General features: G+C 40.3%; 1 protein-coding gene across 3 annotated transcripts in view; it reads left to right on the top strand.

Moving 5' to 3' along the window:
* Window positions 1-14,963, top strand: part of STAG2 (STAG2 cohesin complex component) — a 48,031-nt gene extending 33,068 nt beyond the window's left edge. For 2 of the 3 annotated variants that reach the window (XM_087727518.1, XM_087727519.1), the window contains exons 21-34: window positions 136-223; window positions 342-422; window positions 1,654-1,746; window positions 2,920-3,094; window positions 4,196-4,335; window positions 4,648-4,749; window positions 5,706-5,854; window positions 7,032-7,160; window positions 7,625-7,830; window positions 8,988-9,177; window positions 9,272-9,385; window positions 9,855-9,981; window positions 10,274-10,351; window positions 12,759-14,963. In XM_087727518.1, coding sequence (XP_087583644.1) covers window positions 136-223; window positions 342-422; window positions 1,654-1,746; window positions 2,920-3,094; window positions 4,196-4,335; window positions 4,648-4,749; window positions 5,706-5,854; window positions 7,032-7,160; window positions 7,625-7,830; window positions 8,988-9,177; window positions 9,272-9,385; window positions 9,855-9,981; window positions 10,274-10,351; window positions 12,759-12,782 — 1,696 coding nt within the window. In that variant the 3' untranslated portion in view covers window positions 12,783-14,963. The remainder of the gene's footprint in view (window positions 1-135; window positions 224-341; window positions 423-1,653; window positions 1,747-2,919; window positions 3,095-4,195; window positions 4,336-4,647; window positions 4,750-5,705; window positions 5,855-7,031; window positions 7,161-7,624; window positions 7,831-8,987; window positions 9,178-9,271; window positions 9,386-9,854; window positions 9,982-10,273; window positions 10,352-12,758) is intronic. The other variant, XM_087727520.1, reaches the window with a different exon arrangement.
* The last annotated feature ends 7,244 nt before the right edge of the window (window positions 14,964-22,207 follow it).

Below are 22,207 nucleotides of genomic sequence, written 5' to 3'. Positions count from 1 at the left end.
TTACAAAGGGTAGTCATTCAGTTGTTCAATGACCACAGTCACTGCTTGTGCTATCCGTTCAGTACAGTGTGAGAAGAAACAATGAATCAGAGGCCTTCATGCTTTTTTTTTTGTTTGTTTCATTTTAATTTTCAGTGCACATGATCTGTCAAGGTGGGACTTGTTTAGTTGTAACTACAAGCTACTAAAAACAGGCATTGAGAATGGAGATATGCCTGAACAGGTTAGTAATTTTTTGTTGTTGTTCCTTTGAAAGGACAATATAAAATAATAGAGCAAGCTGAGAACGATCATAGATCATACCTTACTCTCAAACTTTTCCTTTCCTTTTCGAAACACAGATTGTTATTCACGCACTGCAGTGTACTCACTATGTAATCCTCTGGCAGCTAGCAAAAGTAGCTGAGAGCAGTTCTACCAAGGTAAGTGCTGGCGGCACCAGAAAAATTTCAGTCCGTGGTAACGGGGTACAGGTAATCCTCGACTTAACGACCACAAAGGGGGGCCAAACTTTTCTGTTGCCAAGCAAGACGCTGGTTAAGTGGGCTTTGCCCCCTTTTACTTTCGTCACAGATGTTAAGTGAATCACTGCAGTTCTTAAGGTGAATAACATTGAATCTGGCTTCCCCAATTGACTTTGCTTGCCAGAAGATCCGGTGTCCCAGGACACTGCAACGATCATAAATACATGCCAGTTCCAAATATTGATCACGGGACTATGGGTATGCTGCAGTGGTTGTAAGTGTGCAAAAACGTTCATCGGTCTCCCCCTCTCCCCCCCCCCCCATACTTAGAACTGTCTGTAAACAAATTGTTATAAGTTGAAGACTATCTATGCAAAACCCAAGCATGATGGGCCATTGTACAAACTTTCAGGGTTCCTTCTTTGGAAGCTGGCAATAAATCCCATTTTATATATATATATTTGTGTGTGTGTGTGTGTGTGTGTGTACGCGCGCGCACGCATACGTGCGCATGCACACAGATATACTTAAATAGGAGTAAAAACTCCATTTGAAGTACACTTAGGGTAAAAAGGGATGCTGTGGCTCAGTGGCTCAGATGCTGAACTTGTCGATCAGAAAGGACGGCAGTTTTGAATCCCTAGTGCCACGTAACTGAATGAGCTCCAGTTACTTGTCCCAGCTTCTGCCAACCTAGCAGTTCAAAAGCAAAAATGCGAGTAGAAAAATAGGGACCACCTTTGATGGGAAGGTAACAGCGTTCCGTGCACCTTCGACATTTAGTCATGCCGTCCACATGACCACGGAGACGTCTTCGGACAGCGATGGCTCTTCAGCTTTGAAACGGAGATGAGCACCGCCCCCTAGAGTCAGGAATGACTAGCACATATGTATGAGGGAACTTTTACCTTTACCGGGGTAAAAATAGCTGACATTGGAGTAACATGAGAGTTATTTCCTCTTTGCAATAAGAAGAGGGATAGAAATAAGGTGGAATCTCTTTCCTGATTTGCAGAAGTAGGGCCAGTGAAAGATCAAATGACCTGAATTGTTACGGGAAGTTTTACTGTTTCCCTCCATAGAAAAACTTATCACATTTCTTTTTTTTTTTAAATGCTCACTTCTATTCATCATGCAAGTATAATTCAAAATAAACACACTCACTGTTTAATATCATTTCATTTTTAAGGAGGACCTTCTACGCTTAAAGAAACAGATGAGAGTTTTTTGTCAAATCTGTCAGCACTACCTTACCAATGTAAATACTGCTGTTAAAGAACAGGTTAGTCACAGATTTTAATATCTGACCATTAGACGGTTTTAATGCAGGAATCATTTTTCATTGGCACTAACCATTGTGTGTAGGAAAGTGCAGCATTATTTGTGTGCCCTGGTTAATGAAACAGATCTGAAACTCCTTGTTTTTTGTTTTTGTTTTTTTCAAATTTTGCCCTGCCAACTGTATTGAAACAGAAGGAGAGGTCTGTATACTTTTTGAAAGGGCAAAACCTAAGAAGGTGCCAAGTTATATATTTGTATAAAAGATAGTATAATTTCATTACTAACAAAGTAAGTACAGCTAAGGTAAAAGTACACAGTAAATACAAGAAAAGATAATGCTGTAAAAATGAATAATAAATCTGTTAGTTCCAAATAATGACTTTAAATGACTTCTATTCAATGAGACAGTTTTGTATTGTGACAATACTTTTAAAAACATAGTCGGGTATGTTAACACAATTTTCTAAGCGTCTATGGAGATTCTCAGTCATTCAGATCATGGTTGTCCCGAAGGTGCTTTTTTTTCAAGAGGCAACTGGGCTTTCTGGTTTATTTTGAAGACGTTTAGCTTTTCCTCCTAGAAGCTTCTTCAGCTCTGACCGGATGGTGAGGAATGGCATTCCTCTGGTTCATTGTTCTCACCATTAGGAAATTTGGTTGATTCTTTTTTTGGTTACTTTCCATCCACTGGTTCTTGTCTTGACTTCAGGAGCTTTGGAGAATAGCTTGATGATGCTCCCCCTCCCCTTTCTTATGGCAGCCCCTCAAATATTGGAATACTGCTATCAAGTCGCCCCTAGCTCTCCTAGACATAATCAATTCCTGCAATCGTTCTTCTTATGTCTTAGTCTCCCAGCCTAAGAAAAACCAGAAAGTCCAGTTGCCTTTTGAAAAAAGCACGTTGGGGTAATTTTCTCAGTGCAGTGGTTCTCAACCGTTTCTTCACCACAGACCCCCGAGACTTAACACAAGATTTAAATCATAACATTTCATCAAGCCTCCACAGACCCTCTGTGATGACATCCCTCCCCCCCCCCCCCGGGGTCCGTGGACCACAGGTTGAAAACCACTGTTCTAAGGGCCTAACTTTCTAGAGGCTTGACTTGTGATAAAGATTTGTGTTTTTCTTTCTCCCTTCCTTTTTTAACAAGGCCTGTCATTCCTTCCCTTGCAGGCCTTCACTATTTTGTGTGATGTGTTAATGATCTTCAGCCATCAGATCATGTCAGGTGGACGTGACATGTTAGAGCCATTAGTTTACACTCCTGATTCTTCCTTACAGTCTGAGCTCCTGAGTTTTATTCTTGATCATGTCTTTATTGACCAAGACGATGATAGCAACAGTGCAGGTATGGGTTCTGTGGAGATGTGTCTCTGTGATTTCTTTTTCATAGCAACAGGTTCTCACGTCTCTTTTTCTCCCTGAATTGTACTTTATTTTTTTTTAACATAGCCAGACATGGAGGTTACAACCGGAATTGCAGGGTTAGATCTTGGTCTCCACAGAGTGTTTATTTGGTCTCCCAAGGATGGTACTTAGTTAGAAAAGAGTAGGACTTTAGTCCTGTCCCCTTTGAGATGTAGAGGTACAACTTGCTCAGCCTTACTTGTCCTGCTGAGGTTTTTCCTATGAGAAAGTCTGGAATTACGTATCTGTGGAGATTCTCAGTCATCCAAGGTCATGGTTGTCCCAAAGGTGCTTTTTTCAAGTGGCAACTGGACTTTCTGGATTTTTCTTTGAAGACGTTTCACTTCTCATCCAAAAAGTTTCTTCAACTCGGAGAGCAGAAGAAGCTTCTGAGAGAAGCTGAAGAAGCTTCTCGGATGAGAAGCGAAACCTCTTCAAAGAAAAAACCAAAAGTCCAGTTGCCTCTTGAAAAAAGCACCTCTGGAATGATGTGTTTCTCATATGCAAAGGCGAGAGCCCTTGAGCTCTGTTTTCATCTTATCTTGGGTCACTTTGCTCTTGAAGCTATAGTTTAAATTTTTCTGATGTATGGAGTCTTTGGTGCGCTCTGAATTTTTATAATGAATGTTTGGTGAGCTGTTGTGTGAACTTCCTTAAAATCCCATTGCTCAGGTGATTGAGGGAAAAAATGACTGGAGGTCTGAAAACAAGCTTTAAAACTACCAGCTACTCTAAGAATTTAGGTTATCTTTTTTAAGGTTTTGTTAATTTTGCAACTCAGAAACATATAAAGGCTTTTTTAAAGTAGTTCATTTCAAGCTAATACTAATGGGGACTTTACCGCTTTAAATAAATCTTTTAAGTCTGTTTTTGGTAGCTCACAAAGCATGTTATTCTTTCTCTTGCTATGAACTGTTACCTCGTTAGAATACTGCAGGGCAAAACCAGGTTATAAAGATGTGGTTGATACCGCAATCCTATTGAAATGCCTGTTCCTGAATGAATGCTCATGTACATTCTTTTTTTTCTCTTTGTGTTAAAGATGGACAGCAGGATGATGAAGCCAGTAAGATAGAAGCGTTGCACAAAAGAAGAAATTTGCTTGCGGCTTTTTGTAAACTTATTGTATATACCGTGGTGGAAATGAACACTGCTGCAGATATTTTTAAGCAATATATGAAGGTAATGAAAGCCTACAGGGGAAAGGGATCTGAGGTTCTCATATAAAAATAGGGAATGAATGTGATTGTATTAAATCTCTGGAGGCTTCTTTCTTCATTATTAAGGGAGTCCTTCTGGATAACTCTCATTGCCTTGGCTAAAACCAGAAATTAAATGAACATATATTTAAAGCAAGTTACCGTGTAGTTCCTCCAGTTTGAAACGAAGCTACTTTTACTTCTGCTCTTCGTCTCCCAACATTTTTTCATGCCTCTCACAAAGGAATATATTCTAATTGAAATTGAAACTATCTTTATTTTTTTATCCTGATAGTATTACAATGACTACGGAGATATCATCAAAGAAACAATGAGTAAAACGAGGCAAATAGACAAAATTCAGTGTGCAAAGACATTGATTCTCAGTTTGCAGCAGGTATGTTTTTGCTATTCCACGTACTTATATTGGTTATTGGTTAAAGACAAGCCTTATTAAAAAAAAAACTAAAGAGAGTCAATGTTAACCCTATATGTAATCCTGTTGGACAAGTTTTATTAACAGCGATAAAAATAAGCAAAAGTGCATAGAAAGACCTCTAGTATAATTAGAATAGTATTCTGCATGTTAGGCAAGTTTCAATTTCAAATTTAAAAAGTAGAATTTCTGAAGCAATTGACTTATTTCTAATGAAATAAGTAAGAGATTCTTCCCGCATTTGAATAGTTCAATGTCCAGTTGAGTTGCTCAAACACTTGAAGAATCTCTTAATTATTTTTAAACAATTTCAAATTGTTTCAAAAGTGTAGAATTTCTGAAGCAATGAGATCACGACTAATGAAATAATTAAGAGATTCCTAACACTTTTGAACAGCTCAGTTGGACATAAGCTTTCATTTTTGAGATCTTAGGTACCACTGTAAAGCAGGGTGGCGTATCACTCCCAAATTATCCTAAAGAATGGGGAAACAAGAGGAATCACACATAGAGTTTCCTATTCCAATTCTGCCTCTTATTGTGAGGGAATAGTAGTCAGACCATTGTGGAGAACTTTTGTATTCAGATGAACCAGAAAAACTACATTCAGACATTTCATTGTTTTATTTCTTGCCATTAAGTGCAAGAGGTTAGCTTGTAATTCAGTAAACTTTACAGTTGTGTTTTTATGAAGCAGTCTTTAAACCTATTTTCATTCCTGCATATTTGCTGAAATGTAAGCCAAATATAATACTGAAAGGTTTATATAAAATGTTGTTTGAAGTCTGGTTTTTGTAGTTTAATAATGTTAGGAGAGAGGGAGAGAGAGAGAGAGTGCATTAAAACACTACTGAAACAGTGCTGTTCAGTAACCCACAAGTTGTATTATGATTGGGAAAAATGTTTCGTTTACGCAGCTTTTCAATGAGATGATCCAGGAAAATGGGTATAATTTTGATAGATCGTCGCCGTCTTTCAGTGGGATTAAGGAACTGGCTCGGCGTTTCGCTTTAACGTTTGGACTCGATCAGCTGAAAACAAGAGAAGCCATTGCTATGTTACACAAGTAATGATTGACTTTTTCTTTACTTTGCAAAGGATTGAATTTCCCTCCCATCATTCTTTCCCTTGTCACCATCAGATGAAGAGAGTCCCCCACCAATAAGCAAAAATGATAAGACATGAAATAAGTAAGATAGTTAAATATAGCTTACTCTTAACACTGTTCACCATTCATGATCACTCCTATGTTGTAGTCAGAATGGGAAGAGGAGAAAACATTATTGATAATAAATATTAAAGAAATAAGTGGTTGCCATCAGATAGGGCCATAGATGTTGGTTTCTGATTCTTGTTCTGATTCTGTTCTGATATGATTTTACTAGGTTTCTTTGCTGCTCTACTAACTGACTTTAAGCTTTTATATAGTGTTTTTAGTCTGTTCTAGATTACTGGCCATATGCACTATTCCTGCTTAATAATGAGGATAATTTCAGACACATTTTGCGTACAAATTCAACCAGTATTCTTGGTTACACCAACTTGCTCCTGTTAATCTGCACGAGCTATAAAATAATAAATTTGAGAAAAACAAATTAGAACCAGCGCATCTGTCGGATTATATTGGGTTTATATGTAAAAATATTTTGTGTAGAAAACTGCCGGTTTCAGGCAGTTTGTGTCTAAATCAAAATTCGGGGGCTATGGATAGAGATAAGGGTTACTCTGGTTGGAACAAGATTTCAGCAAGTGGCTAAAAATGGAAAAAGCCAAGGAAACAGCAGTGATTTCTGAGCAGGGGAAGCAGGCCCCCAGGGGAGCTGGTGGGATGTGCCACGCTGGGAGGTGCTGAGGAGGTGACAAACTCACTCTGGTTTCCCACTGGGTTTTGTTTCCATTGAACCACAACTCAGCTGGTGTGGTTTGGCACGATTTCCAGAATGTGATGCATTTGGGGTTTGAGCAAAACACTTTTTTTTTCTTCATGCACATCTCCGAGATTTAAATTTGTCATATGTTCAAATCCTGGATCTCCTCTGGCTATGACTCAGTCTGGTTTTGACCCCAAATAAATTTCTCACTTGTAAGAGGCATATAATTTACTCCGTGTGTCTTAAATATAGCAGCACTGATTGAAGTGTAATACCATTTATTCTTTTGAAATATTCAGGGTTTGATGTCAATCTCTTTTGTGTCAGGAAAATACTCTTAGCAATGCTCACTTGAATTATTTTTTTTTTCAGAGATGGGATAGAGTTTGCTTTTAAAGAGCCTAACCCACAAGGAGAAAGCCATCCACCTTTAAATTTGGCATTTCTGGATATATTGAGTGAATTCTCTTCCAAACTTCTCAGGCAAGACAAAAAAACAGTGTAAGTGTTTTACAGCTATTTTCACAGTGTTTTAGAAGCATAGTTAAGGGATTTTTTTAAAAAATTTTCAGTGAAACTGGTCTTAAAATAGGGTGGGCAACTACTCGCTGATTTTTCAGGGTAAGGAAGAACACAAATTTCTGGAACTGGGAGGATGAAGAAATATTTCTTCTGGTTCATTCCAGTTGTAAAAATCTATCCTTTATCTAACTCTGTTCCAGATTTTCCAGGTTTTTGTAATTTTCTTAGTAGAGAGGAAATAAAAAAGATTACTTGACACATGTTGTTAATGGTGGCAAAAATATATTATCAGAAAATTGGTGACCATACAAATCACCCATTATCTCTTCTACATTATAATTTTGAACAGCAGCAGTAACTACCTTTAATAATTCAGTCAATCAACTTAAAAGACAATCCAGGAAGTATTTCTAGTAATCCCTTGCTCCTCCTTTCTTTTGAAGGTACGCTTATCTGGAGAAGTTTATGACCTTTCAGATGTCACTTCGAAGAGAGGATGTGTGGCTTCCACTCATGTCTTACAGGAATTCTTTGCTAGCTGGGGGTGATGACGACACGATGTCAGTCATCAGCGGGATTAGTAATCGAGGGTCAACAGTAAGGAACAAGAAGACAAAACCGGCTACAGGGAAGCGGAAACTCCCTGAAGGTTTGCAGTTATTTATTGTGGTTTTCCTTGGTGTATAGAGTCTATACAGGTAATCCTCCACTTACAACTATTCATTTAATGGCCATTCAAAGTTACAACAGCACTGAAAAAAGTGGCTTGTGACCGTCACATAAGTGTGAAACTTACGTTGCAGCGTCTTCAGGCTCCCATTATCAAAATTCAGACACTTGGCAACTGGCATGTATTTTATGACAGTTGCTCTGTCCGGTGGTCACCTGGTCACCTTTTATAACCTTCCCAGCCGGCTTCTGGCAAGCAGAGTCAATCAGGGAAGCCAGGTTATCACTTAATAACCCCATGATTCACTTCACAACTGCAGGGATTTGCTTAACACTTGTATGTGTGGGGAGGAGTTTGTAAAATGAGGCACAGCTCACTTTGTTGGCCACTTTGCTTGGCAGTGGGAATTTGGGGCTCAGTCATGCTTGTAAGTAGAGGACTATCTGTATTTACATCCCCTACATTGTGCCATAGATTAAGAGCCTACTTGGTTTGTTTCCCCTCAGAATGGTGCCTTCTGGTTTGGAAAACTTAAGATTAACACTAATCAAGATTACATCCCAATTATAATCAGATAGATGTTGTAGACCATGCTTTGTAAGTAATGGCACCCCACTGCTTATTTGAAGGCCAGTGTCTTGATCCCGACTTACAAACGCAAGCAAATTAGAGCTCGGAGGCTAAGGTTGTCTTCTTGGGTACATCATATTGGCACGATCAAATGGAAAACCAGTTCTAAATGTTTCCCGCGGTTTCACTATAATTAAAATAGGAAAGAACTCCCTCCCCAAAAGTCACAGGTCACGTTTGCCAATTAGGTTAATTGGCGGGCTCTCCAGGCACCACTCCCCCGTCTCTATCCACCACCTCTAGAGATGACCTTGGTTCCCATGAGAAAGTTCTGTGTTTTGTCTAGCGATGCATTTCATCCTCCTTCCTTTTCCTCCCACTCTGTGTGGCAACGGAGGAATAGGAAAGGTAGGTTCGATTCATAGTTGACAACTAGGCTATAGCCCTGCTGATGATACCTAGTTTGGCAATAAAATGTCCGCAAGAAAGCCCCCGCGGATTACAGATACCGTCCGAGGAGCCCACGGATTCTGAATTGATGCAGAGCCCCTGCTTTGTCTTTGCAGCTGAGGAGAGCAGCAGCAGCGACAGCCTGTGGCTGAACAGGGAGCAGGCCATGCACACGCCCATCATGTTACAGACGCCGCAGCTCACTTCCACCATTATGAGGGAGCCCAAAAGGTTGCGGCCGGAAGAGAGCTACATGGGCGTCTACCCCATGCAACCCGAGCACCATCAGGCGCCCATCGACTACAAGTACATGCTTGCTTTTAATTGGGCCTTATCCCCTCCCTGCTCAAATACCGCACCTGTCCCTTTTTTTTGTAAAGAAAGGTGTCATTCCTTCCAGTACGCAGGTAACATGGATGCTGGCTCAAAGGCAGCAGGAGGAAGTAGCCAGGCAGCAGCAGGAGAGGGCAGCGATGAACTACGTGAAGCTGAGAACCAACTTGCAGCACGCCATGTGAGTACACAACGGCTGTTTTCCCAAGCTGGGCACTGGCTTTACACACTTGCACGCCGGTAGTTAGAAATTGGGTTGCAACAATTTTATATGAAGAAGGTAAAAGTCTTCTTAAGGAGCATTAAACTTTTCCTTCAAAGATAACTTTTCTGGATAGAAAGTAGAACTCTATATTATTGATGCTTCAGACAAACATCACCAATCTGTGTATCGTTTACCAAGAAGAGAAATGATTTTTTTTTTCTTCAGTTGCTCTCCAATTAATATTGAACGATACTGAAGATTATTCGACTAACACGGAAAATTAAACCCTCGTGTGAAAAGTGGGGCTAAGCCTCTTCACAAATGTTAATGCTATTTTCGTAATAAGAATTTTTCCATACGGGGCTGGCAGTTTTTAATGCTTGAAAGAACACTCGGTGTTGCGTGACTTGAGTGGCACTCATATCCATGTTTAAATGTTCTTTAGCCGACGTGGCACTAGTCTCATGGAGGATGACGAAGAGCCCATCGTCGAAGATGTGATGATGTCATCAGAAGGGCGCATCGAGGATCTCAATGAAGGCATGGACTTTGATACCATGGACATAGACCTAGTAAGAATCAGTTACTTAACTCTCGTTGCCAAAAAAACCAAAAACATTCAAACAAACAAACAAACAAATCATTCTCCTTCGTTTAGAAGATTGGTTATATTCTGTAATAACTTTTTCCACTTAAAATGTTGATTTGTCTTAGTTTAAATGCTGAGCCTCTTCTCTTCCTAGATAGATGTATGCAAACCTGGCCTCTCTTATGTCAGGGTTGGAGGGAAACACATTAATGACTCTGCATGAATAAATACAATTAAATCAACCCAATACACTGATAACCTGGTTTGCCTTTTAGCCACCATCAAAGAACAGAAGAGAAAGAACAGAGTTAAAGCCAGATTTCTTTGACCCTGCGTCAATCATGGATGAATCTGTAAGTAGGACGGGACCAGTTTGGGTGAATTGCGGTTTCTTTCCTGGTTGGGGTTTCGGACGTGACCCTTCTAAGTGGGGTGGGTGTTAGGCCCTGCTAGGGTGGCTGACGTGGTTCAGAATCCTTAGGAATAATTCTGAATTATCTCTGCTGCTGGGAATGGGTAGATCCTTCATCTTTCCTCTGAGACTAGGAGGAAATCAATGATAATGGCAGGAGAGGAATTCCGTTGCAGTCTTTCCCAGAGTCTAGGGCCAGGGAGACTCATCATGGCCACACACTTTGATGACTACCTTAACATTAAATTACCATATCAAAGGCTGTAATTAAAATAGTCACTGAAAACTTGCCCTAGAGAACATGCATTCCAATAACAGGCGATGTTATTTCTTTGATTCCGCTGTTAATGTGTTTCTGCCCCCTGCCCCCCTCAAAAAAAAACCACAAGGTTTGTACTGTTCTTATTTGAGTGGGTCTCAGGTACAGGTAATTATTGACTAAGGACCACAGTTGAGTCCAGAATTTCCATTGCTATTATAAGTGAGCCCTTCCTTCCTTCCTTCCTTCCTTCCTTCCTTCCTTCCTTCCTTCCTTCCTTCCTTCCCTCCTTCCTTCCTTCCTTTCTTTCCCATGCTTGTTAAGCAAATCACTTAATCCAGGGCCTGTCATAAATCATTTTTCATTGCTGTTACAACTTTCGAGCAGTCACTAAACGGATGGAAATGAGTCAAGACTACCTGTGCTACAGGAAAGGTTGCCATCTCTGCCTTGAAATGCTGGCAGTTGCTGGTTGCTTACCGCCAAACAGGAACAGAGGGGAAAATCATAATCACAAATGGGATAATTTTCATATAACTTTACTTGAAGAAGCCTTTTCAAAGCTTCCTTGAGTTCCTCACGTAATACAATATGGAATTGGAATTGGAATTGGAATTGATTTTATTTGTAGGCCGCCCTTTTCCCTGAGGGGACTCAGGGCGGCTCACAGAAACCAGGGAGAGGGGAATACAATACAATACAGTACTAAGACGACAACACATAATAAAATAATACGCAACATGCATACAACATTCGGGCGGGGTAATGGTCCTTATCCCCAGGCCTGACGGGCGAGCCAGTTCTTCAAGGCTGTGCGGAAGGCCTGGACGGTGGTGAGGGTACGGATCTCTACGGGGAGTTCGTTCCAAAGGGTCGGGGCCGCTACTGAGAAGGCCCTCCTCCTTGTGGTTGCCAGCCGACATTGGCTGGCCGATGGGATGCGGAGGAGGCCCAACCTATGAGATCTTATAGGCCGTAGGGAGGTAATTGGCAGAAGGCGGTCTCTCAAGTATCCAGATCCACTGCCATGTAGGGCTTTATGGGTGGTCAATAGCACCTTGAAGCGCATCCGGAGATGGATGAAAGAAACTGCATAAATTAGAAATAGATGTGTGCGTGTGTCTGTGTGTCTGTGTATATATACATACATACATATACATACACACATACATACATATACATACATACATACATACATACATACATACATATATATATATATATATATATATATAGGTCTCTAGTTGTTCGGGTTTTCTCCCGCGTAGAATTGGATATGTCTTTGCGACGTTTCGACGAAGTCACATTCGTCATCTTCAGGCTGCTGCTGACTACTTCAGGTTTGGTGTTTCCAGGAGTAGTGTGGGATCTTGGCTGTTTGTCCCTTATAACTGCTGGTAGGGGATTAAATTAAATTATAAGGGACAAACAGCCAAGATCCCACACTACTCCTGGAAACACCAAACCTGAAGTAGTCAGCAGCAGCCTGAAGATGACGAATGTGACTTCGTCGAAACGTCGCAAAGACATATCCAATTCTACGCGGGAGAAAACCCGAACAACTAGAGACCTACATACTAACACCCGCGAAAACCTCAGAAAACATTATATATATATATATATATATATATATATATATATATATATATATATATATATATATATATATATATATATATATATATATATATATATATATATATATATATATATATATTCCTTAGATGCCACCACACGAGGGCAGCACATGTTAAACATGATTGAGCAAAGTCTTGTACTTCTTCTGTTGCTGCTGTTATAAGTGTTGGGGTTGTGTTGTTGTTTTTTAAAGAAAATTCAGAACGAAGCTTAAATAGTAGCCATCTTCTGAAGGTCTTTCAAAATAATGATGTCCTGGATTTAAAACTCTCTTTAGAAGGGTAGAATTTACATGGTCTGGGAAGAAACAGAGACAATTTGGAAGGTTTTAGCTTCCATCGCTGATTTTTTTTTAAAATGATAAATATTTGAATGATAAATATTTTGTATATATTCTAAAAGTATTTTCACAAAAAAAACTTACAGTTTGATCTTTTCCTCTTTCTTCCAGGTTCTCGGGGTATCAATGTTTTAATACTAGTTCAGCCAATAACTCCGTGGTAAAGTCATTTTCTACTGTGGAAGAGGAGATTTTTAAATTTAAAAAGTGTAGATAACAGGGATATTCTGAGCAAGATATTTTTTTTCTCTAAGGAGAATTGATGTACTTACAAAATCCAGTACATTGAAGGGGCAATTTTCTTTGCCTGAAACAATAAAGGACAAGTAAACGACTTGAGGATAAGCTATTGTTTCTGTTGGGAAACCAGTATTTTATTTATACAATGTTTAGTTTATTTCCAACTCATAATATAAATATCACTTTAAAAATAATAATAATCCTAGCATCAAAGAGGTGCTTAGTGTACGCACTTCTGTCATTTGTTGAACATACTCAAGCAATTATATATATTTTTTTCTAGATTATCATTCAAAGCATCAGGTGAAAATTAAATGGGATGTTTTGATTTTGAAGTTTGGAAATCTGTGTAATTAGATGAAAGAAAAGCATTTTTGATGTGATGTTTAAATTCTGGTCAACAGAAACTTTGGTTGTGATAATCATGGAAATAAATTACAAGTGATTTTTTTTTTAAATTCAGAAATTATTATAGAATATTAAAAAAACACGCCAAGGCTTCCTTGTTACATATTCATGAAATATCCAAGAATCATAAACTGCCAGAAAGCACTGATACCATTTCAGCTTACCCATCTTTAACCCTAAGAGTTTGCTTGTCCTTTAAGAAAAGCAAATGTAATATTGTGAGATTCCTTCCAGTAGTGCCACTGTATTTTGTCTCCAAATAAAGAAGCTTATTGTAGTATGTTTGCAGAAAAAAAAATTCTAAACAAAAATATACAGCTTATTAGAGTGTGGGAATAGGGGTCTAAATTTTAAATAAAAAAGTATAAATATATATATATATATAAAAAATTGGTGCTGATTTTATAATTGCGCAGTTTTAGTTTTTTCTTACTTTTAAATTCCAACTTAAAAATTATGAGGTTTCAGAAATATATTGAAAGTTTAACAATGTTTAAAAAAATAGATTTAAGCATGAGAACTCATGCTTTAAAATGATTTTTAAATTTGTATTTTATATTGTTTTATCTATCTCTGTCTTTGCAAGCAGTCTTCAGGTTAATGATACTTCTAACAGGTTACAGGACATTTCTTCTGTTTGTAAATTGAATTGGGTGATAGAACTTCATCAGTGCCCCCGTCATATTCTTTGAAAGCTAAGCTTTAAGTGAATTTCATTTCTCCCCCAACCCCCCAGTTAAATTTAAAAAAAATAAAAACCCATGGATTTATGTCATTTCAACGTAATTCATTTTTTTTTTTGCCATGCTTAGGCAGCTAGACGACATTTAAAGGAAATATTAACTTATAACACAAATGTATATTTTTGTCAGTTGTCTCTCAGTTCTTGAGGTATATTATTTCTAATCATTCCATGCGCCTTAATATGCTTGCAATATGATAATTTCCTCAGATAAGCAAATAGAAGAACCTCTTAGACAAAAGGAAAAAAAAATTAATCAAAGCTTGGGCTGTGGTAGCCATAAACCATAGATTCTCTAAAGGATCCTGATAACGTAATTATTTTGAAAATCACGATGTAATACTCAGAGCCAGTTTCGCATAACTCCATTTTGCATAAATATTCACATGTCTAAAATACTGCCTATATTTCTTTTCTTTTTTCTTTTTTTTTCTCTCCTCCTTTACACCACTGCGTTTAAATAGAACTGCTGAGAGGACTGTATATATATGATTTTGTTGATTTTTTTTCTTACTCTTGAAGGAGTGTTTCTTTGTGAAAGCAGTTCTTACAGCTTTTATGTTTTCAGACTAAAAATGTTTTATATATTTACCTTAACCTGTTGTCCTCCACATTCTATCGTCCTAATTGTACTGTTTTCTGATTTGTATTTATGTCTTGAGACAAGTAACTTTTTGAATAAAAATAAACCTACAGTATGTTGTAAGTTTGATCTTTTTGAATCAAAAGGTAGAGGAAGAAAATAAAAAGAGTGTGAATGGTATAAAAAATGTTATGTTTATAAGAATTAAAGCTTTTTCCATGTCTTTTAAGTGTTTGTCTCAGAATTGGGATAATGTATGGAAAACTGCACTGTTTTATATTTGTAATAAATTGTACAAGTTTTTAAAATGTGAATAAAGCACTAATTGGGTTAATAATTTAAAGTAGAGATGTTATGCGATATGATTGGTCTTAACTATTTCTTCAGTTGGAAAACAACGGTCTCCTCCCTGTTCTGTCTCCATGTATAATAGAATAACAGAGTTGGAAGAGACCTTGGAGGTCTTCTAGTCCAACCTCCTGCCTAGGCAGGAAACCCTACACCACTTCAGACAAATGGTTATCTCATCTCTTCTTAAAAACTTCCAGCGTTGGACCATTTGCAACTTCTTACATATTTAATACTCTCAGTAACAAGTGGGCAATTTAGGCTCTTTAGATAGAACTGATATTTTTGGAGACCTGATCTCAAACTCTTTTTGACACAGGTGTATGTATGTATGCAGTGCACTCATTCCCACAAAATTTAATCATTAAACTGTTCCCCTCCCCCTTTTCCTGGAATGAGATCCTTTTGGCAAGACACTTTGCCAACAGCTGAATTACAGAATAAGAGTCGGAAGGGACTTTGAAGGTCACCTAGTCCAACTCCCTGCTCAAGCAGGAGACCCCAGGCCATTCCAGACAATTGGCTGCCCAATCTCTTGTTAAGCACCTCCAGTGGCCGAGCCACCTACAACTTCGGAAGGCGAGCTGTTCCACTAATTAATTGTTCTCACCGACAGCAAATTTCTCCTTAATTTCTTGGTTTGGATCTCTCTGATTAGCTTCCATCCATGACTTCCTAGCCTGCCCTCAGGTGCTTTGGAGAATGGGTGGACCCCGTCTTCTCTGTGACGGCCCCTCAAATATTGGAAGGCTTCTATCATGTCCGTAGTTGTTCTAATAACCATGTGTATACTGCTGAGAAGAAGCTATCCGTATATACTCGAGTATAGGCCGACCCGAATATAAGCCGAGGCACCTAATTTTACCACAAAAAACTGGAATATTGACTCGAGTATAAGCCTAGGGTGGGAAATGCAGCAGCTACCGGTAATGATGTCCTGTGCAGCCGCGGGAGCGATGTCCCGCCTCCTATGACACACGGCACAGTGATTCCTATCATTGGATCACTGTACCAGAGGAGGTGGGACATCGCTATGTGGCTGCTTGCCATAACGAGGAGGTGGGACATCGTTGCAGAGCGGCAGGAGGGGGAGGAAGGGGAATCGTAAGACAGCCCTGCATTACATTAGAACGTGAGGAGGGGGGATGGTGCGGTGCGCGCTGCGCGGCAAACTGACACAGAGGGAGGGGAAACTCACAGGGGCGCCGGGCCATTCACGAGCATCACCCAGCGGCATGGCCCCGCCCCTTTTTCTCCTCCATTTCGGGCAAATTTTTCACTGACTCGAGTATAAGCCGAGGCGGCTTTTTTCAGCCCAAAAAGTGGGCTGAAAAACTCGGCTTATACTTGAGTATATACGGTAGGTTGAAGACAACTTCACAAGACACTGTCCTAGAAAAATTGCTGTAGCGGGCCTTTGTCAAATACAGCTTAGCAATGGGATGGGCTTTAGACCAACAAGGATTCCTTGGAATGCAAAATCTACGGGAACAATGCTTTCTTTTCCACCAAACTGTTTTCACTTAACAGCATTAAAATAATATTTAGGACAGAAATAGACAACCTGATAGTTCAGGGCACCCACGTACAAATAGTCCTTGATATATAACCATTCATTGAGCGACTGAAGTTATAACGGCCCTGAAAAAAATGACGTTATCTAATTGGGTAATGAAAAGTCTGCCAAGAAAATGAAACTTGGAGAGCACCAAAGGCCCCCACAGTCCTTTTCTATTCCACAAACCCCACTTCCTTCTAGCGCTGATGCTGTTACCTAGTTGGGTAAGGAAAGGTCAGCACGAAAAAAACCAAGCTCAGAGAACACCAACTTTGCACTACAAATATTCTCTCATTGGCCAAGTAATCACATTGAGTAGCTATTTTTATCCAGGATTGGATTGAGGCCCAAAGAACAAAAACAAACAAAAAGTACATTCAATGTTTTGATTCCTTTCCCCCCCTCCTAGTTCTAAACCTTGGACTTCACATCCTACGCACACTTTCCTCCCCTTACGACAAGTTTCCATTTGCACAAATTAATGCCTCCATAAGCAACAGGCCAGGAAAAGTGCAGAAAACAAGTGTGTGGAAAACATTTATGGGCAGGTTTTCGTTTCCTTTCTGGCACGCTGCAAAACAACAAATTATATTTAATTGCAAAACAACAAACTCCTTGCACGTCAATAATAAAGATTGCTTTAAAAAAAAAATTCCAATAAAGCAGGGATTATTTTGTCAGTTGCTTTAATTTTGAGAATGCTGAATTGCTGGCAATAAGCAGGTCTTCTGGCTTTTTAATGATACTGTTACGTTACTAAAAAAAAAAATGGAAATAAAAGCAGGGGCAGACCTCAGGAAACGATTGTTTAAAGTAGATTGGAAGAAAAGTTGAACAGGAATTTCCTCCCTAAGAGGAAGGTATGTTGTCGGAGGGAAAATGCAAATATTATTCAGTGCACACAGGCCACGGGAAGCAGGAAGTGGATGAGGGAAAGGTCTGATACAGCCTGGCATGCAAACAGAAGAGGACACACATTTTGCTTATTAGTAATGTTTTTCTTTCCAATGCCAGGATAAATCACAAATCCATACGCTGCAGGAATTTTGTAAAAGCACTTTGATCCACCGTCCGCCTCTGGCTCGATAGAAAACAACTTCCTTTTGCTTCTCTCAGCCCTGGTACCCTTCCATGCAAAACGTTTTACTGAATTTTTCACCACAGATCAACAAGAGTTGGAAAGGACCTTGTAGGTCATCTAGTCCAACCCCCACCTCACCCAAGTGTTGTGGCCCGCCAGCGGCCTTTTTTATTAATTGACTGAATTCTGCTCATTCGCATCCAGCAAAGTCTTTCAAGGGAGGATTTGCAGTCACAGACCTTATCTGGCTTGGAGAGCTGCCAGGCTGATATCTGCAGAACTTGGCAAGGGGTCTCGGAGAGTCACGAACCAATTAAGCGAACTAATTGTCTCCTGCAAACTCCACTCCCCTTTCGCTCCTCTTTTATTTCCTCTGGGTGGGGCCATTCACTGTCCACCTGTGACTGTACTCCCAAGTTGACCCCTGTTCTTTAGCTGTTCCCTTCGTCTGGCAGCTCTGTGCATGCGCACACTGGGAACAGGCTCCAGCTGTTCTTCTGCCTCACTGATGTCTGACTCTGAAGACAGCTGATAACTGGCATACGGCTCTGGCCCCCTCTCTGCCTCCAACACAGAGCCCTCGTCCGAGCCTTCCCCAGACTCCAGGACTGGGCCATCTTCCTCCCCAACCTCCTCATTGTCTGAATCTGCTGCCAGCTCAGCTGGCCACTGGCAGACCACAACATATATGAAGGGAGCCATCTCTTTGTGCCGCTTCTGGCCAAACCTACAAGCTTGACTTAACAGCCTCCTGACAGTTGTCAAAATCATTTCATTCCGGCTTGGATTTAACTGCTTAAAACAAATATACCCTTGGCTTAAAAAAACAAACAAACAGCTGACTTGGATTTTTATACATGAGTGTGCCTTTAGGGGAATTCATATGTTATGTTTTAGATGCAGCCTCAATCCATGGAGAGAAGCAAGAGAGAAACCTCTGGCTGTTTAAGATACAACAGGCATAAAAATAAGAGGACAATTAAAAGTACTAGAGATTCAGAGACTTCCCAGCACTTTGATTTCCTCCCTCTTAATTTACTGACATGATTTTCCCCTTGATTCTAAAAAAAAAAACCCACTGGTCTTTTGCTTGTTTGGATCCAGTTGTAATTCTCCAAAGAACTGACTCTTAGCCATTGTCATTACATTCGTAGGAAGGATTTTTAAAAAAAGGATTAAAAATTAATTTTTTTAAAAGAGTAAGAGAGAGCCACTTAGGACTAGTGGTTAAGGCACCAGGCAAAAAAACGGGAGACTGTGAGTTCTAGTCTTGCCTTAGGCATGAAAGTCGATTGGGTGACTTTGGGCCAATCACCAGGAGATGGTGAGTTCTAGTCCCGCCTTAGGGGTGAAATAGCAATAGCAATAGCAGTTAGACTTATATACCGCCTCATAGGGCTTTCAGCCCTCTCTAAGCGGTTTACAGAGTCAGCATATTGCCCCCAACAAGCAATAGCAATAGTTAGGCTTATATACCGCTTCATAGGGGTTTCAGCCCTCTCTTAGCGGTTTACAGAGTCAGCATATTGCCCCCAACAAGCAATAGCAATAGTTAGGCTTATATACCACTTCATAGGGCTTTCAGCCCTCTCTAAGCGGTTTACAGAGTCAGCGTATTGCCCCCAACAACAATCCGGGTCCTCATTTTACCCACCTCGGAAGGATGGAAGGCTGAGTCAACTCTGAGCCGGTGAGATTTGAACAGCCGAACTGCAGTCAACTGAAGTAGCCTGCAGTGCTGCATTTAACCCCTGCGCCATCTCAGCTCAGATAAGCTGGGTGAAAGCCAGCTGGGTGATTTTGAGCCAATCATCAGGAGACAGTGAATTCTAGTTCCACCTTAGGCATGAACGCCATCGCTCCTAAGAATTTCCAGGCTGAGTTGGCCATAATAGGAACCTTAAAAAACCCTGTTTGGAAATGTGACGAGGATTGTCCTCACTCTGAAATAACATCAGCAAACAATGGAAGTTGGAGAGTTTTGTTGACAGTAAGAACAACACAGAAGGGTGATGTTTTCCAGATCATAAAAAAAAAAATGTGCAAATGGCTATCTGTGTCTTATCCAAGGTCACCAGTGTAGAAGGGTGAAACCCTAAAGAAGCTGAAGCTGAAATTGCTTAGGAAGCAGACTTGGCTATAAGAGAGGTGGTGTCTTTTTTAATGTATGAAAGGGGCAATCCAGAAATAAGCAGACTCAGTTAAATTCTACACGCTCGGCAATGAATCAAAGACCTGGGATTAAGAATCTTTACTTCTGTTGGAAGAAATATCCATCTGGTATAGTTCCAAGCCGGGAGAAAGATAATTAATTTATCCATGCATCCATCTTCCATCTAGCCATCCATCCACCCACCCTAAACTACTTTTCCTTAGCTATCTGAGTAAATCAACATACATAGACTGAAACATCACCCCAAGCTTAGAATAATTGAGAATTATTCTAAGAATCCAATATCTAATAATGTTCCAATATCTCAGGGGTTGCCCCAAAGAGGAGGGAGTCAAGCTATTCTCCAAAGCACCTGAGGGCAGGACAAGAAGCAATGGGTGGAAACTCATCAAGGAGAAAAGCAACTTAGAACTGAGGAGAAATTTCCTGACAGAACAATTAATCAGTGGAACAGAAGTTGCCTCCAGAAGTTGTGAATGCCCCAACACTGGAAGTCTTTAAGAAGATGTTGGACAGCCATTTGTCTGAAGCAGTGGTGAGTTTCAAAAAATTGGGCATCATCAGCAGAATGGTGTGGAAAACATGATGTTGTTTGAAGTCGTTAAAAAGGGCAAGAGTGCTATGCAGGTAACTCTACTTATCAAAAATGTTGTTGTTTTGAGAGCGGGGAGGAAATCTGTTTCAGTTTCAGGTCAACTCCATCTTAAAATGTACTCCGAGTTCCAGATTTCTTAATGAATATCCAAACAATGATTTGAAGTTCACTTATTCAACATGGTTTTAAAACTAAGCACAGTTTCTACAGCATGCTGCTATAATCATTCTATCAATCAGTTTAATGAAAAGAAAGACTAGGGGAGACATGATAGCAGTGTTCCAATATCTCAGAGGTTGCCACAAAAAAGAGGGAGTCAAGCTATTCTCCAAGGCACCTTGAGGGCAGGACAAGAAGCAATGGGTGGAAACGAATCAAGGAGAGAAGCAACCTAGAACTGAGGAGAAATTTCCTGACAGTTAGAACAATTAATCAGTGGAACAACCTGCCTCCAGAAGTTGTGAATGCCCCAACTCTCTCTCTCTCTCTCTCTCTCTCTCTCTCTCTCTCTCTCTCTCTCTCTCTCTCTTCCTTTTGTCTCTGTCCCTTTTTTCTTTTTTTCTTTCATCTCTCTCACTCTTTTTCTTTCTTTTTTCTTTTTTTATTTCTTTCTTCCTTCCTTTCTCTTTCTCTGTGTGAGTCTGTCTGTCTGTCTCTCTGTGTGTGTGTGTGTGTGTGTGTATGTGTCTTTGCCTCTCTCTCCCTCCCTCCCTCCCTCCCTCCCTCCCTCCCTCCCTCCCTCCCTTCCTCCCTCTGTGTCTCTCTCTGTGATTCTCTCTCTGTGTCTGTCTCTCTCTGTGTGTGTATCTCTCTCCTGCCTCCCTCTGTGTCTGTCTCTCATTCCCTCTATCCTGTGGTGGGTTTCAAACATTTTTGGAACCTCTTCTGTAGGTGTGGCCTGCTTTCTGGGTCCACTGGTGGAACCTCTTCTAACCGGTTCGGTAGATTTGACGAACCGGTTCTACCAAATAGGTGTGAACTGGTAGGAAACCACCTCTGGTCTGAAGTGATGTAAGGTTTCCTGCCTAAGCAGGGGGTTGGACTAGAAGACCTCCAAGGTCCCTCCCAACTCTATTTTAATCCAGATACCTGGAACTGCTTGCGCACAAATTTTACTTTCCAACACACCTGCATTTTTTTCTGGACTGGAGCCCATTCCAGTGTTATGTTTTCCACCACGATTTCCATTACATTCCTCCCCTACACGCACACACACCCTGAAACCTGGGGGAAAAATAAATAAATGCCTCTTTTCTTTTCTTTGGCTCGGTGTGGTTTTTCTTCTCCACCTGGTGCCTTTCAAGAGAAGCCAGCCAAGTTCTGCTTCGTGACGGTGAGCCTGCTTATTTATGGCAGCCAGCGTTGCGACAGACGGCAGAGGCGAAATGCGCTCAGCGGAGAAAAATCGGGGTTCCCATGATCACCAAAAACAAAATAGTTCTGGCAAGGTCCTGAGAAAGTAAAGGAGAGGAAGCGGGAAGGAAGCGCAGAGGAAGCTGGCAGGAAACGATCTACCGTTGAGCTTTCGAGGGACTGCAAGCTGGAACAACAAGGAAGATGTGTTTTTGCCGTGGCCTGAGATGTTACAGAGATGCGCAAAGACAACAGCGCCGAAGACAAGCTGGGTGAGGTAGAGAGAAGCACTGTCTGGACATGGAAACAGGCCGACGGGAAGAGACCTCAACCACTGTTCTTTTGTGAGATCAATGAAGAGTTTCAACCATTCATCTAATAGGAGGATTCTTGCTCTGGAGACAAGACTAGAACAGGGTCACCAACCTTTTGTTTGTTTGTTTTTGTTTGTTTGTTTGTTTTAATTTTATTTTATCAAT

This window comes from Thamnophis sirtalis, unplaced genomic scaffold, assembly GCF_051295495.1.
Source record: "Thamnophis sirtalis isolate CommonGarterSnake01/CBP01778 unplaced genomic scaffold, rThaSir2_p1.2 scaffold_13, whole genome shotgun sequence".
NCBI lineage: Eukaryota > Metazoa > Chordata > Lepidosauria > Squamata > Natricidae > Thamnophis > Thamnophis sirtalis.
This window is presented reverse-complemented; position numbering and strand designations above follow the sequence as displayed.